A 16,487-nucleotide genomic window follows, 5' to 3' on the forward strand; every position below is an offset into this window, starting at 1 on the left:
GAAAGGTCAGATTACCCACAAAGGCAAGCCTATCAGACTTACAGCAGATCTCTCGGCAGAAACTCTACAGGCCAGAAGAGAGTGGGGGCCAATATTCAACATCCTCAAATAACAGAACCTTCAGCCCAGAATTTCATATCCAGCCAAACTGAGCTTCACAACTGAAGGAAAAATAAACTCTTTTATGAACAAGCAAGAACTCAGAGATTTTATTACCACCAGGCCTACTTTACAAGAGCTTCTGAAAGAAGCATTACACACAGAAAGAAACAACCAGTATTAGCCTTTCTAAAAATACACCAAAAAGTAAAGAGCACCAACATAAAGAAGAATTTACACCAACAAATGGATAAAACAGCCAGTCAACATCAAATGGCAGTAACCCTAAATTTAAATTGACTGAATTCCCAATCAAAAGACACAGCCAAAACCCAACGGCATGTTACATCCAGACCTGTTTCACATGCAAGGATACACAAAGACTCAAAACAAAGGGATGGAGAAAGATTTACCAACCAAATGGAGAGCAAAAATAAATAATTAATAAATAAATAAAAAGCAGGAGTTGCAATTCTTGTATCGGATAAAATAGATTTTAAAGCAACAAAGATATAGTGGTAAAAGGATTAATGCAACAACAAGAGCTAACGATCCTAACACCCAGATACGAGACTTAGATTCAATGAGACAGAAAATTAATAAGGATATCAAGGACTTGAACTCAGATCCAGAACAAGTAAACTTAATAAATATTTATAGAGCTCTCCACTTCAAATACACAAAATATACATTCTTGTCAATACCACATCACACCCACCCATTAGTTTAAATGAAACATTGATTGGCCATTATTAATACCCAATTTTTTTCAAAATAAAGCAATATTTCCATTTACTCTCCCTCTTTCTTCCTCTCCTTTACTTTTTTTTTTTTCTTTCCTTCTCTCAAAAAAAAAAAAGAAATCAACTTGTAAACCTCTAGATCCAGGTCGGCAATGTCTCTTTCATTGCTTGATTTCCTTTCTTCCCTTCCCTCCCTCCCTCCCTCCCCGCTTCCTCCCTTCCTTCCTTCCTTCCTTCATCCCTTCCTTCCTCCCTACCGTCCTTATTCCCTTCCTTCCTGCCTTCCTCCCCACCCCAAAAAAATAAATAAATAAAAATAAAAAAAATAAAAAAAATAAAGAATTATCAGGGCAAAAGGTTATAAACATTAAAGTTCTTTATATATAATTACTTAGCTGTCCTCAGAGAGATTATACCACTTTTCACACTTACCTGTAGTATACAAACAGTACCTATTTGATTTAACCCATATGGATACTAGATATTAATTTTCTAGATCATTACCAACTTGACATATACTTTTAATTTCTGACTTAGTAACTAAAGGTGGGAGGTACATCTAGAAGAAACACAGTGTAATTGGAAAAAAATTATAGGCTGGGCATGGTGGGTCATGCCTATCCCGGCACTTTAAGACGCTGAGGTGAGTGGATTACCTGAGGTCAGGCACTCAAGACTAGCCTGGCCAACATGGCGAAACCCTGTCTCTACTAAAAACACAAAGATTAGCTGAGTGTGGTGGTGGGTGCCTGTAATCCCAGCACTTTGGGAGGCTGAGGTTGGTGGATTACCTGAGGTCAGGCACTCGAGACTAGCATGGCCAACATGGCAAAACCCCATATCTACTAAAAACACAAAAATTAGCTGGGTGTGGTGGCAGGCCCCTGTAATCCCAGCTACTCAGGAGGCTGAGGCAGGAGAATCACTTGAACCCAGGGGCTGGAGGCTGCAGTGAGTGGAGATCGTGCCACTTCATTCCAGCCTGGGCAACAAGAGCGAAACTCCATCTCAAACAAACAAAAAAATCATTAAGATTTGGCCAGGTGCATTGGCTCACACCTGTAATCCCAACACTTTGGGAGGCAGGCTGAGGCAGGAAGATCACTTAGCACAGGAGTCTGAGACTAGCCTGGGCAACATGGAGAAACCCTGTCTCTACAAAAAATACAAAAATTAGCCAGGCATGGTGGCTCACACCTATAGTCCAAGCTAATTGGGATGCTGAGGTGGAAGGATTGCTTGAGCCCAGGTGGCAGAGGCAGCAGTGAGAGGACATCATGCCACTGTACTCTAGCCCAGGTGACAGAGACCCAGTCAGAAAAAGAAAGAAAGAAAATATATACATATGTATTATAAGTGATTAAAGTAAAATAGATGTTATAGTCTCTACATTTTATGCAAATACTACTTATGGCCCTATTAGCCTAGACATTTTAAATACAATTTTTTTAGGAGATGAAAATTCTGATAGGAACCTATTAACAAAATTCAAGTAAAAGATTGTTAAAAAAAGAAAAAAGAAAGGTAGATGAAGTTAGACTCCTTTAACAATTAAGTGTATCCTTGAACAGCTGAATCTAGAACCACTGCATCCAAATCTAGCCTGTTCATCATGTTCTCTGGCGGTATACTCCAGAACACAGTATGTAATTAATTACTCTTTTACATCACTGTCTTTTCATAGCAGTCAGTGGACTAACTGTATCAGAATTAGCTGGGAGAGTATTTTTAAAAAGACAAAAATACATGCTTGGACCTTTTCCCTGGAAATTCCAGTGCCACATAGATGGAAAGGGGCTTAAGCACTGTTAGACACAAAAGACTCCCTAGTCTCTTCTGAGTTGACGGAAATATTCTATTATTATCTTGATATGGGAAAAAATTCCATGGATATTCACACATGTAAAAATTCATCTATCTGTACAGTATTTGTGTGGTTTACTAGATATAAAATATACCTCAATAGAGAAGAAACTAAAAAGAATAAGTGTTTTTAAACTTCCTCCAAATGATTCATTCCCAGGGATGTGGAAAACAATGCTTTAAGTCACTAAAGCTACTGCTCACATCACCCCTTAAAAGTCTTCTGATTAAATATTTTCAATTCTTTTCAGTCTCATGACAAGGTTCCAGATGCTGGTTTGAAGAGAATGATTCTTATTCCTTAAAACTTTAATAAAATGCCAAAGATAAAGGTTATTTATTTTAACTTAAATGTCTACACAGGCTCTTTTTTTTTGGGACGGAGTCTCAGTCTGTCACCAAGCTGGAGTGCAATGGCGCATCTCAGCTCAATGCAACCTCAGCCTCTCCCGGGTTCAAGTGATTCTCCTGCCTCTGCCTTCTGAGTAACTGGGACTACAGGCACATGCCACCAGGCCCAGCTAAATTTTGTATTTTTTAGTAGAGACAGGGTTTCACCATGTTGGCCAGGATGGTCTCGATCTCTCGACCTCATGATCTGCCCACTTCTGCCTCCCAAAGTGCTGGGATTACAGGCAAGAGCCACTATGCCTGTCCTACACAGGGTCTTTTTACCCTAAGTATTATGTCACTAGTCTACAGCAGTTAATATATAACATTACTGAAGAGAAGTGATTGGCCCACATAACTTTTGCATTGCACAAAAGGTATTTTATATAAAAAAGAACAAATGTCCTTTACTATGTTGGTTAGATAAGTGCAAAATGCTTTCAAGTTAGTGATTTTTTTCCTACTTATAAAAACTGAGATATAATTCATTACGATAAAATTTACTCTTTTAAAGTATATTTCAGTGGTTTCTAGTATATTAACAAGGTTATACAACCATCATCACTATCTAACTTCAGAATACTTTCATCACTCCAAAAAGAAACCCTATACCTATTAGCAGTCACTCTCCACCACCCTATCCCTGGAAAACCTCAATCCATAATACCTTTGCCTATTGTGGATATTTCATGAAAATGAAATCATATAATATGTGGTCTTTGTATCTGGCTTCATTTACTTGAAATAACATTTTCAATGTTCATCCATGGCATGACATGTATTAGTACTTCATTCCTTTATATTGCCAAATAATATTTCATTGTATGGATACACAATATTTTGTTTATCCATTCATCAGTTGATGGACATTTGGGGTTGTTTACAGTATCATGAGTAATGCAGCTATGAATATTTGTGTACAAGTTTTTCGTGTGAACATGTGCTTTCAATATATTGAGTATATACCTAGGCAGAGAACTGCAGGATCATATGGTTAACTGTGTTTAACATTTTGAGGAGCTGCCAAACTGTTTTCCAAAGTGGCTACACCATTTTACATTCCCACCTTACCGTGTGTTCTAATCTCTCCACATCTTTGTCAACGCTTGTTATTGCCCATAATTTTTTATTATAGCTATCCTAGTGGATATAAAGTAGCGTCTCACTGTGGTTTTGATTTGCATTCCCTGGTGAGTAATAATGCTGAGCATCTTTTCATGTGCTTAATTCAAGTCAGTGGTTTCAATTTTAACCTTAAGCTTTTGTGGATTTGAATAAACAATCCACTAGCCCGTTTACATTAACTTAAGGATACTCCCTCTTACGCAAACATCTGGAGACACATCTTCATTTGAAGTGATGCTTTCTGAGGTTTTGAGAACTGCAAGGGGTCTTCGTTGAGCTAAAACCTGTGGAGGATCTGCAGGAGGACTGGAAAAAGACATACTTCAGTTTTTTTCATAACAGTAACCCCTAATTTATCCTCACTTATAACAACAGAAAATTATTAAGTAAAAAAACAAACAAACTAAAAAACCAGACAAACCTTTTATTCTTCTTTTCTGAAAGAAGAAACTCATCAAAAATGGAGAAAGATATATTGGGACCTAGAGAGAGAGAGAGACCAGATATATACTCTAGGAGTAAATGCTTTACTTTTCAAGACAATTAGATAAATTAATATATTGTGTTGTTTGAAAGAAGGAAGGCAATCTGTTTTTTTTCTAATCACAAAAAACTTCAAACATATAAAAGATCATTAAACATTTTAATAATTATCCAAACATAGACGATCTTGTTTGATTTAGATTCTCTACCACAGTCACTACTGCCCAAACCCAACCCAACAGGATTATTTAAAGCAAATTCCAGACATGTCATTTCATCTGCAACTATTTCAGTACATATTTCTAAAAGAGGCTATTTAAAAATCCCAATCCCAAAACATACCTACCTATAAAATGAACAATTTATAAATATCAAATATCCAATCAGAAGTTTCACGTTTTACCAATTAAAAAAAATTTTTTTTTTGAATTCGGAATGCAGAGTTAAGATCCGCATACTGTGACAGTTCAAATGCCTCTTCAATCTCTTTTATTCTATAGAATTTGGGGGGAAATTTTTGTTGAACAAACTGGGTTGCTAGCCTCATTAATGCCGTATTTTACCAATTCCATCCCCCCGTGTTGTTTAACAACGTTCCTCCATACTTTGTATTTCCAACAAAGTGTCGGTTAGAAATAAAGGTTTAATTTTAATGTTTTTTATTTTTATTTTTGCAAAACTACTTACAAGTGGATATTCATGTTTCACCACTTTTAACATGTTCCAAAGAAAAGAAAACCAATTTGAATATAAAATAGCTTTAAACTTTTTTTCCCTGAAAAACAAAACACTTTCCTCAGTGTCTTCACTGCTCAGTGTTCAGTAATTAAAATGTAAGATTTGGTAGTTATATTTAAATTTAAGTTATATTTAAATTATAAATTTAAAATTATAATTCAACCAAATATTTTGAAGCACTGAGGAGTTTTAAAAAATACTCTTTGAAATGTCTTTCTTTTCTTAAAGCATATGCTTATACTAAATTCCATGATTCAAAGACATCCTAGTATCTTAGTCCCCCTCTCTGCTTTCTATCCCTTTATCATAATTTAAAAATATTTACCCTTTATTACATAATCCATTTGTTATGAGCAAGTTCCATTTGTTATCAGCAAGTTCTTCCCGAGGCTGTCAATCACAACTCACCTTCAGAATGAGGTTGCTCCTGCCAAATGTTCTCCGAAAGTGAAGTTTCTCTGTGAAGAAACTTGTTTTAAAATATGTGCTCAATACTCACAGAAAGAACTGTTTAATTCTTAAAAGTCCAAGAGGCTTTCCATTAAATATAATATTTACTCTAAGATAAATTATTACTGTCAATCCAAATTCTCTTAAAAAAGATAGCACCTTTGGTTATCAAAACTGTTGCAGAAATATATTTGATAATAGATTCAGGTTGCATTAATACTATAAGCAGATTACAAAACGGTAAGCTACCATTTTTATAAAACAAAACAAAATACAACACAAAAGGAGAGACAGAACAATGTTAACAGTAGTCATCTCTTAGTGGTAGAAATGGGTGGTTTTGTTTTTTAGAAATATTATATATATTTCTTTCTATAAGAAACATGTTTCCTCAATGGGAAATAGTCAATGTTCTGTCCTCCCTCATCAGCACCAAAGCTTATGTTATGATAGAGACTTACAAAACCATGTCTCAATACTGTAAAAGTCAGAGACTTCAGGACACGAGAGTCAAAGGTTGGTTCTAAATGCCCTCCTATATGCATTGTCCCTTCCACCAATGTGATCTTACCTGGCACAAGAGTTTACTCGACAAACAGAACTGGATAGAGTCATTCCTGGTATTTCCTGGGACTCAGAAGCAATTCGCAGTTTAGCTGTCTCCTTTGTAGGCATCTTCTCTTCTTGCTGTTTGCATTAAATAAACAAAATCAATATCCCTCCCATCCAGAAAATGCTGTTTTCAAGCCCTAACATTAGCTTTACTGTACTCTTCTCCGAGACATCCACTAACCATATAAATGACTATGCCACAAAAGTCATTTCCAATAATTTATGTTCCTACTACAAACCGGTACTATCGTACTCAACTGAAGAGTGCCAGGCGTATGCTAAATTTTTTTAGGCAACCCCATTTTAATGGAGCATAGCTAGAATAAAAAGCTGAAGCCAGAATTAACCAAATAACGGTTTAGAGTATAACTAAGAAGTCAATAGACTATACCACTTATTTCACATGCCACAAATTCCAGTTTAAGTCACCTGTTAAATTACTTTCCCATTCAATTTTCCTGCTACTAACAGCTAACAAACTAGCAGAAACTCTAAATGGGGGTTGGGAGGACTTTAACCTTCTGTATTTTTATAATGTTTGAGTTCGTTTCAATAAACGTTTGTTTTGTGTATTGAAAAAAGAAAAATTCCATCCTGACTAACATTGTGAAACCCTGTCTCTACTAAAAGTACAAAAATTAGCTGGGTGTAGTGGTGGGCACCTGTAGTCCCAGCTACTTGGGAGGCTGAGGCAGGGGAATCACTTGAACCTGAAAGGCAGAGGTTGCAGTGAGCCGAGATCATGCCACTGCACACCAGCCTGGTGACAGAGCAAGACTCCATCTCAAAAAAAAAAGAAAAAGAAAAATTACCTGATCACTTGTTCTTTCTTGCTGAGTAGTTTGGATTTCTTTTAGCTTCTTCTCCATCTCTTCAATCTGTTTCTGCATTTCTGCTCTCTTCTCTGCACTGGTCAATAGCTCGGCTAGAAACAGTAAAGGGGCTTGAGGTATTACTCCTCATAGTAACTCATTCTGACAAAAACTGCCTTTGGAACTCATATCCTCAACATATATGTTACTAATACAGATGAAAATAAGTGGAACAAGGTCCTCAACTTGGGGTCCACACCTCTATTCTTTTATTTATCCAGTCAATAAAAAAATACAATACCTTTGAACAACACAGGTTTCTACTAAAAGAAAAAAAAAAACTGAATACCTACTGTGTGCCAAGCACAACTCTAAGTACTTAGGTTTCAGTGGTACATAATACAAAGTCCTTGGTTATGTGATGTTAACATTCAAATTTTAGGAAAACACACACACAAGAAAATCAGCATTTAGAAAAAAAATAAAATATGTGATGTGAGAATGTGTGACTGGGTAGGAAGATGGAGGTCAAGGGAGGGCTACTAAAGACCAGTGATCAGGGAAGATCATTCTGATAAAGTGACATTATTAACCTGTAACCTAAATGATAAGGGGCCAAAATTCTGGAGAAAGGCTCTAAGCCAACAAACTAGATGGCACAAAGGCCCTAAAGCAGGAAAAGACCACCATGTCTAAGAATCCAAAAGAAGTTCAGTGTGGTTATGACACAGTAAGAGGGTGAATAGGAAAAGATGGGGTTGGAGAGATAGGCAGAGGCTAAGCCATGTGGAGTTTTGTTTGTTTTTGGACATGAGTTCTTGCTAATATTGCCCCAGCTGGTCACAAACTTCTGGGCTCAAGCAATCCTCCTGCCCCACCTTCCTAAGTAGCTGAGACTAAAGGCACATGCCCCTATGCTTGGCCATGCAGGGTTTTGCTGGATAGGGTAAAGAGGTGCTGATAGTGAGCCATGTGCTTATTAGTCAATTAATAAATTATGGGGTATGACTGAAAAGTGTGAGGTGAGTCTATTAAGGCGGCTCAGGAGATTAAAAAAAAGAATTAGAGGACAGAAATCTGAAAGAAGCCAGAGTTTTTGAAAGAAGATGGAAAAAACGACTTGGAAATCCAATGCAAAGAAAGAACAACCTTTGTGTAGGCCCTGATTGTGGCATCCTCTTATATTCTTCCCTGAGAGTAAGATATCAAGTCTTTGAAGCCAGTTTTTGACAGTAACTAAAAACCGCATTTATTGAAATGAGGACTTATATAAGGGTACAAACTTTTACACAGATGGGAATTCATACAAGTTCATGAAACAGATTCAGAGACCAGCTCAGAAATGAGTATTAAAGTCTGGCATGGTGGTTTACGCCTACAATCCCAGCATTTTGAAAGGCCAAGGTGGGAGGATAGCTTGAGCCCAGGCGTTTGAGACCAGCCTGGGCAACACAGGGAGACTCCGACTCTCTATTTTTAAAAAACTAAAATAAAAAACACAATAAAAATGAGTATTAAAAAATTATCAGAGGTCAATGTCTCCTTATGCCTACTTAAATCCCATCTAATCTAGAATAGGTCCTTCTTTGGCTAGCTGAAAACAAAATGTACTTTTTCTTTTTCTCATAAAGATGGGGACTCACCATGTTGCCCAGGCTGGTCTCAAACTCCTGGGCTCAAGTGATCCACCCATCTTGGCCTCCCAAAATGCTGGGATTATAGGCATGAGCCACTGTGCCCACCTTACAATGGACTTTCATTTTCCTTCTATATACCTGGTACAGACTAGATTTTTCCCTTTGGAAACAGTTTTTATCTCGATACCTAGTTCCTTTTCTAGTTCATATTTGGCCACCCTCCTAGCCTATTTGTCTGCTTTGCAACCATCCCTCTCCCTACCTAAACATACAAGTTCCATTTTCAATATATTATTTGAACCCAGAGCACTTCTCACAATCTTGGATGACACTACTTAGTGTAACAATGATGGCAATTCCAAACTTTACTAACAGTCGGCTTTACCAAAGTTTGCTTCCAGCTTGTCACCTAGAACTCAGAAAACATTGCTCCTCAAAGTATAAGTGACAGTTAAGTTTCCTAGCTAACCCCACAAACACCACATGCTATTAAGAGAGCTGAGCTATATCAGTAGGTTATTCTGGATATCCATGTATAAAAGAAACATTACTTTGATCTTATATATCCTAATAAAAATGTCTAAATTGAAGAAGTGGACACTCCCCTTACCTCATTTTCTGTACCCTTCTTTATTCTCCTTCACCTTCTCATGTGTTAAGCCCCATATGACTTACTTCCCTACTTTCCAGCCCATTCTGCCCTGTCTCTTGCCGCCAAGTACTCCAAGATCCAGAATCAGAGCTGCTTTCTATTTCCCAAAAATCCTCCATAGCTCAATTTTTAGTAAACCTTTTCCTTTAATTTAGAAATATAATGTCTTCAAGTAACAATTATGAATATCTGTGATCTAAAACATTGCAGTGTGACCAAGCATCTTAATCTAAATAAGCCCTTGGAGAAATTTCAGGCAAAGTATCAAAGGTAAAGTGAAATATTTCAAGCAACAACATTAGAAAAAGTAGTTAATGGGGATGCATGGAATGCATATATATACATGTCAGGGATCATAGCTGCCTGCTTAGGGTACTGGTGAATCTAAGTTGTTCAGAACTTCTTCCTTTACTTCTAAACATACTCAGTGCCCCCACACCCCAAGGAATTTTCATAGAAGGCAGCAATAGGAGTTAGACTGATACACAAAAAGAAACTGTACAACCATAGACATATCATATAAAGGTGCAAACTATAAGGTTAGTTTTCCTTAGACTTAATAGATCAGCTCAATTTTCCCACAACTAGGTTAAGTCTTTTCCACAAACTTGAATTACACATACCTTCCCTTTTCTCTTTTAATTTCTTCCGGAAAACTTCAGCCCGGATTTCTTCAAAGGAGAATTCCCCTACTCCTGCATAAATCTTCTCCTTACAATACATCATTTTCTCTTTCTTCTCCTCAGATGCTTGCTGATGGCTCTGAACCCTTTGCAGAGGATCTCCTTCTTCCTTTCCAGGCTTTCTTGTGCTTAGGACGTGGTTTATACTAGGTTCAATTTTACATGGTGTCCTAAAGAAGCAAAATTACTATTATTTATACAAGTCAAAATTTAAAAATCAGTAAGAGTAATAAAAGAAGCTAAAAATAATTTACAAGGGCTATCAGTAATTATGTTCTGCAAATCGGGAGGCATTACATTACCTGACCTCAAACTATACTCTAAGGCCATAGTCACCAAAACAGCTTGATACTGGTATAAAAACAGGCATATAGACCAATAGAACAGAATAGAGAACCCAGAAATAAAGCCAAATACTTACAGTCAACTGATCTTTGACAATGCAAACAAAAACATACACATACAGTGGGGAAAGATACCCTATTCAACAAATGCTGCTGGGATAATTGGCTAACCACATGTAGAAGAATAAAACTGGATCCCCCTCTCTCGCCTTATACAAAAATCAACTCGGCCGGGCGCAGTGGCTCAAGCCTGTAATCCCAGCACTTTGGGAGGCCCAGGCGGGTGGATCACAAGGTCAAGAGATCGAGACCATCCTGGTCAACATGGTGAAACCCAGTCTCTACTAAAAATACAAAAAATTAGCTGGGCATGGTGGTGCATGCCTGTAATCCCAGCTACTCAAGAGGCTGAGGCGGGAGAATTGCTTGAACCCAGGAGGCAGAGGTTGCGGTGAGCCGAGATCGTGCCACTGCACTCCAGCCTGGGTAACAAGAGCGAAACTCCATTTCAAAAAAAAAAAATCAACTCAAGGTGAATCAAAGACTTAAATCTAGGACCTGAAACCATAAAAATTCTAGAAGATAACATTGGAAAAACCCTTCTAGACATTGGTTTAGGCAAAGACTTCATAACCAAGAACCCAAAAACAAACGCAACAAAAACAAAGATTATTAGATGGGACTAAACTAAACTAAAAAGCTTTTGCACAGCAAGAAATAATCAGAAGAGTAAACAGACAGCCCACAGAGTGGGAGAAAATCTTCGCAATCTATGCATCCAACAAAGGACTAATACCTAGAATCTACAAGGAACTCAATCGGCAAGTAAAAAACAACCCCATCAAAAAGTGGGCTAAGGACATAAATAGACAATTCTTATAAGAAGATATACAAATGGCCAACAAGTATATGAAAAAATGTTCAACATCACTAATTATCAGGGAAATACAAATCAAAACCACAATGTGATTCCCTCCTACTCCAGTAAGAATGGCCATAATAAAAAAACCAAAAAACAGATGTTGGTGTGAATATGGTGAAACAGAAACACTTTTACACTGTTGGGGGGAATGTAAACTTGTACAGCCACTGTGGAAAACAGTGTGGAGAATCCTTAAGGAACTAAAAGTAGATCCACCATTTGATCCAGCAATCCCAATCCTGGGTATCTAGCCAGAGGAAAAGAAGTCATTATATGAAAAAGGTACTTGCACACACATGTTTGTAGCAGCACAATTCACAACTGCAAAAATATGGAACCAGCCCAAGTGCCCATTAATCAATGTGTGGGTAAAGAAAATGTGATATATTATCTACCACGGAATACTACTCACCACAAAAAGGAACAAAATAATGGCATTTAACGCAACCTAGATGGAATTGGAGACCATTATTATTATTATTATTATTATTTTTTTTGAGATGGAGTTTAGCTCTTGTTGCTCAGGCTGGAGAGCAATGGTACACTATCAGCTCACCACAGCTTCTGCCTCCCGGGTTCAAGTGATTCTCCTGCCTCAGCCTCCTGAATAGCTGGGATTAGAGGCATGTGCCACCATGCCTGGCTAATTTTGTATTTTTAATAGAGCTGGGGTATCTCCATGTTGTTCAGGCTGGTCTGGAACTCCCAACCTCAGGTGATCCATCCACCCGCCTCAGCCTCCCAAAGTGCTGGGATTACAGGTGTGAGCCACCACTCCTGGCCTGGAGAGCATTATTCTAAGTGACGTAACTGAGGAATGGAAAACCAAACATTGTATATTCACACTCGTAAGTGGGAGCTAAGCGCTAAGGACAAAAAGGCATAAAAATGATACAATGGACTTGGAGGACTTGGGGGAAAGGGTGGGGGGAATGAGGGCTAAAAGACTACACATTGCATACAATGTAAACTGCTCGGGTGATGGGTGCACCAAAATCAACACCAAATAACTTATTCATGCAACCAAACACCACCTGTTCCCAAAAAACCTATTGAAATTTTTAAAAAAGGAAAATCATATTATGCTCTGAGTACCACCTCTGCTAGAAGGAAGAAAATTAGCCATAAGTGGGATCATCAAGTAATTTACATTACTAATAGGTGAAAATAAATCTTAATACCATATCCTAATTGTACCCAGTATATAAAAGGAAATTAACCTATGCAATACAACCCATTTTTTCATGGTTTGGTGTCTGAAAGAATTAGCTTAGCATTAGAAACCTGATAATATTAAGTCCAAGGTGCTCAGTTGAGGGAGAAGAGTGAGAGTGGTAGCACAGATTTTAAAAGAATGAAGTATAAGATACTTCAACCATGATACAGCAGGTATTTTCAACCCTGTGGATCAGAATATCTTATATACTTTTTCTTTTCTTTTTAAAAAAATTTTTTTTTTATTTTTATAAAGACAGGTTTTCACCATGTTGGTCAGGCTGGTCTTGAACTACTGACCGCAGGTGATCCGCCGCCCGTCTTGGCCTCCCAGGTTGCCGGGATTGCAAGCGTGAACCACAAGGCCCGGCCTTATACCTTTTATTTCCTTATATACCTTTGTACAAGTAAAGGTACTGGTTCTTCCCAGACTCAGTGAATCAGAAACTGTAATGGTAGGGTCCAAGCATTTACATGCTTAAAAGTTTCCCCAACTTGCTCAACTTGCTATAGGACTTCTATGAAAAACTCATACTAACATCATACTCCATGGTGAAAGGCTAGATGCTATCCCCCTAAGATTAGGAACTAGACAAGGATATCCATTCTTGTCACTTCTATTAAACACTGTACTAGAAGTTCTAGCCAAAGCAATTAGGCAAGAGAAACAAATAAAAGGAGTCCAGATGGGAAAGGAAGAAGCAAAACTATCGCTTTTTGCAGAAGATAGGCCTTAGATAACAAATGAGTTCGTCAAAGTCAAAGAATCCAAGATCACTATACAAAATCAATGTATTTTATCCATTTGCAATGAACAATCTGAAAATAAAATTAATCTCATCTCAAAGCAGCATGTCAAAGAAGTGAAAAAAGAAAATGAAATTAAGAAAATAATTCTATTTACCAGAGCTTCAAAAATAGTAAAATAATTCACAATAAATTTAAAATAAGAAAGTGAGCAAAGACATAGATTGAGGTTGGGCACAGTGGCCTGTAATTTCAGCACTTGGGGAGGCTGAGGCAGGGGGATCACTTGAGCCCAGGAGTTACAAGACCACCCTGGGCAATATAGTGAGACCCTGTCTTTAAAAAAAAAAAAAAAAAAATTAGCCAGACACGGTGGCATGCACCTGTAGTTACAGCTACCAGGGAGAATAAGGCAGGAGAGCTGTTTGAGCCCAGCCTAGGCAACAGAGTGAGACACTGTCTCTAAGGGGGGGAAAAAAAAAAGATATATAGATGGTAATAAGCATATGAAAAGATGCTTCCCATATGTCATTAAGGAACTGCAAATTAAAACAATTAAGATACTGCTGCCCAACTATAGAATGGTTAAAATCTAAAATATTGACAACTCTGAATGCTGCCAAGGATGTGGAACAACAGAAGCTCTCATTCACTGGTGGTAGGAATGCAAAGCAGTACAGCTACTTTGAAAGATAATTTGGCACTTTCCCACAAAGCTAAAATTAGTCTCATTATACAATCTAGCCAAATTAGTTGAAAACTTATGTCTTCATAGAAGCCTGGTTGGGCGTGGTAGCTCACCTGTAATCCCTGCACTTTGGGAGGCTAAGGCAGGAGGATCACTTGATCCCAGGAGTTCCAGACCAGGATGGGCAACACAGTGAAACCTGGTCTTTACAACAACAACAACAAAAAATTATCCAGCCATGGTTGCATGCACCTGTAGTCCCAGCTACTATGGAGGATGAGGTGGGAGTATTGCTTGAGTCCAGGAGTCAGGGCTGCAGTGAGCCAGGATCGTGCCACTGCACTCCAGCATGAACGAAAGAATGAGACTCTCTATTTAAAACAAACAAAAAACCCTGCACATGAATGTCTACAGTAACCTTATTCATAATTGCTAAAACTTGGAAGTCACCAAAATGACCTCCTGTGGATGAATGAACAAATCATGGCACACATATACAATGAAATATCATTCAGAACCATAAATAAATGAGGTACTGTGCCAGAAGAAGAGAACCTTACCGTTAAGTGGAAGGAGCCAGTCTGAAAAGGCTACCTATACTATAATTCCAACTATATGACTTTCTAGAAAGAGTAGAACTATAAAGACAATCAAGAGATCAATGGTTCCCAGGGATTTTGGTGGCGGGGGCGCTGGCGGAGAAAGAGAGAGAGAGAAAGACACAAACGAAGCACAGGGGATTTTTGGGACAGTGAAACTATTCTATATGACACCATAATGATGGATATATAACATTATACACTTTTTAAAACCTACAGAACTATAAAACACATTAAAGTGAATCCTAATGTAAACAAAGAATTTTAATCAATAATAATGTATCAATATTGCTTCATCAAATGTACCACACTCATACATGATGTTAGTAGAAAAAACTGTCCATAGCGTTGAGGGGTGGGGAGGGAGTATGTAAGAACTCTTCATACTTTCTACTCCATTTTTCTGAAAACCTATCACTGCCCTAAAAAATAAAGTCTATTTAAAAAAAAAAAGGGCAAAACTTGTATTCTGAAACCTACAAAACATTGAAAGAATTTAAAGATATACATAAATGAAAAGACATTCCATGTTCATGGACCAGAAGACTTAATATTTTTAGGAGTCCTTAAATGAAGCTACAGATTCAACAGAATCCCTATCAAACCTTCAGCTGGCTTTTCTGCAGAAACTGACAGGATAATCTTAAAATTTATATGAAATTATAAGGGAATCAGAAATAGTCAAACAATCTTTAAAAAGAGGAAGAAAGTTGGATTCATACTTCCCAACTTCAAAAATTACTACAAATCTGCAAGAATCAAGATTGTGTAGGGGGTAAAAAAAAGGTTGTACGGTATTGACATAAGGACAGACCAACACATCAATGGAATAGAATTAAGAGTCTAGAAATAAATTCACACATTTTGGTCAACTGATATTTCAACAAGAGTGCCAAGACCATTCAATGGCAAAAAAGTAGTCTTTGGGACCACTGGATATCCACATGCAGAAAAACGAATTTGGATTCCTTCCTTATACAAAAATTAGCTAAGAATGGATCATAGACCTAAATATAAGGGCTAAAACTATAAAGTTCCTAGAAGAAAACGTATAGAAGTACGTTTTCGTGACATTGGATTAGTCAGAGCCTTCTTAGATCTAACACCAAAAGCACAGGGACAAATTTTAAAAAACAGATATATTACATTTCATCAAAATTTTAAATAACTTTTGGTCTTCGAAAGAGATCACTGAGAAAATGAAAAGACAACCCAGAATGGGAGAAAATATTTGCAAATCATTTATCTGATAAGAACTTGTCTCTAGAATACATAAAGAACTCCTACAATTCAACAATAAAAAACCAAATAGAGTAGTTTCCCCTTACTCATGGTTTCACTTTGAGCAGTTTCAGTTACCTATGGTCAATGGTGGTCCAAAAATATTAAGTGAAAAATTCCAAAAATAATTCCATCAGTTTTAAATTCCAAGTCATTCTGGCCAGCTGCAGTGGCTCACACATATAATCCCAGCACTTTGAGATGATGAGTCAAGTGGATGACTTGAGCCCAAGAGTTCCAGACCAGTGTGAACAATATGGCAAAACCCCATCTCTACTAAAAACACAAAAATTAGCTGGGAGTGGTGACACACGCCTCAAATCCCAGCTACTTGGGAGGCTGAGGCACAACAATTGGTTTAACCTGGGAGGCTGAAGTTGGAATGGGCCATGATGGTACCACTG

At 37.5% G+C, this 16,487-nt stretch overlaps 1 protein-coding gene across 2 annotated transcripts in view; it reads right to left on the reverse strand.

Annotated features, from left to right (window-relative positions):
• Nucleotides 1-16,487, reverse strand: part of BUB1B (BUB1 mitotic checkpoint serine/threonine kinase B) — a 69,504-nt gene that overhangs the window by 17,305 nt on the left and 35,712 nt on the right. For both annotated transcript variants that reach the window (XM_035259856.3, XM_002753599.7), the window contains exons 9-14: nt 10,228-10,457; nt 7,316-7,428; nt 6,463-6,578; nt 5,850-5,899; nt 4,642-4,702; nt 4,421-4,526 (exon numbers count right to left, since the gene is read on the reverse strand). In XM_035259856.3, the coding sequence (XP_035115747.2) occupies nt 4,421-4,526; nt 4,642-4,702; nt 5,850-5,899; nt 6,463-6,578; nt 7,316-7,428; nt 10,228-10,457 (676 nt within the window). The remainder of the gene's footprint in view (nt 1-4,420; nt 4,527-4,641; nt 4,703-5,849; nt 5,900-6,462; nt 6,579-7,315; nt 7,429-10,227; nt 10,458-16,487) is intronic.

The sequence above is a fragment of the Callithrix jacchus genome, chromosome 8, assembly GCF_049354715.1.
Source record: "Callithrix jacchus isolate 240 chromosome 8, calJac240_pri, whole genome shotgun sequence".
In the NCBI taxonomy this organism is placed as follows: Eukaryota; Metazoa; Chordata; class Mammalia; order Primates; family Cebidae; genus Callithrix; species Callithrix jacchus.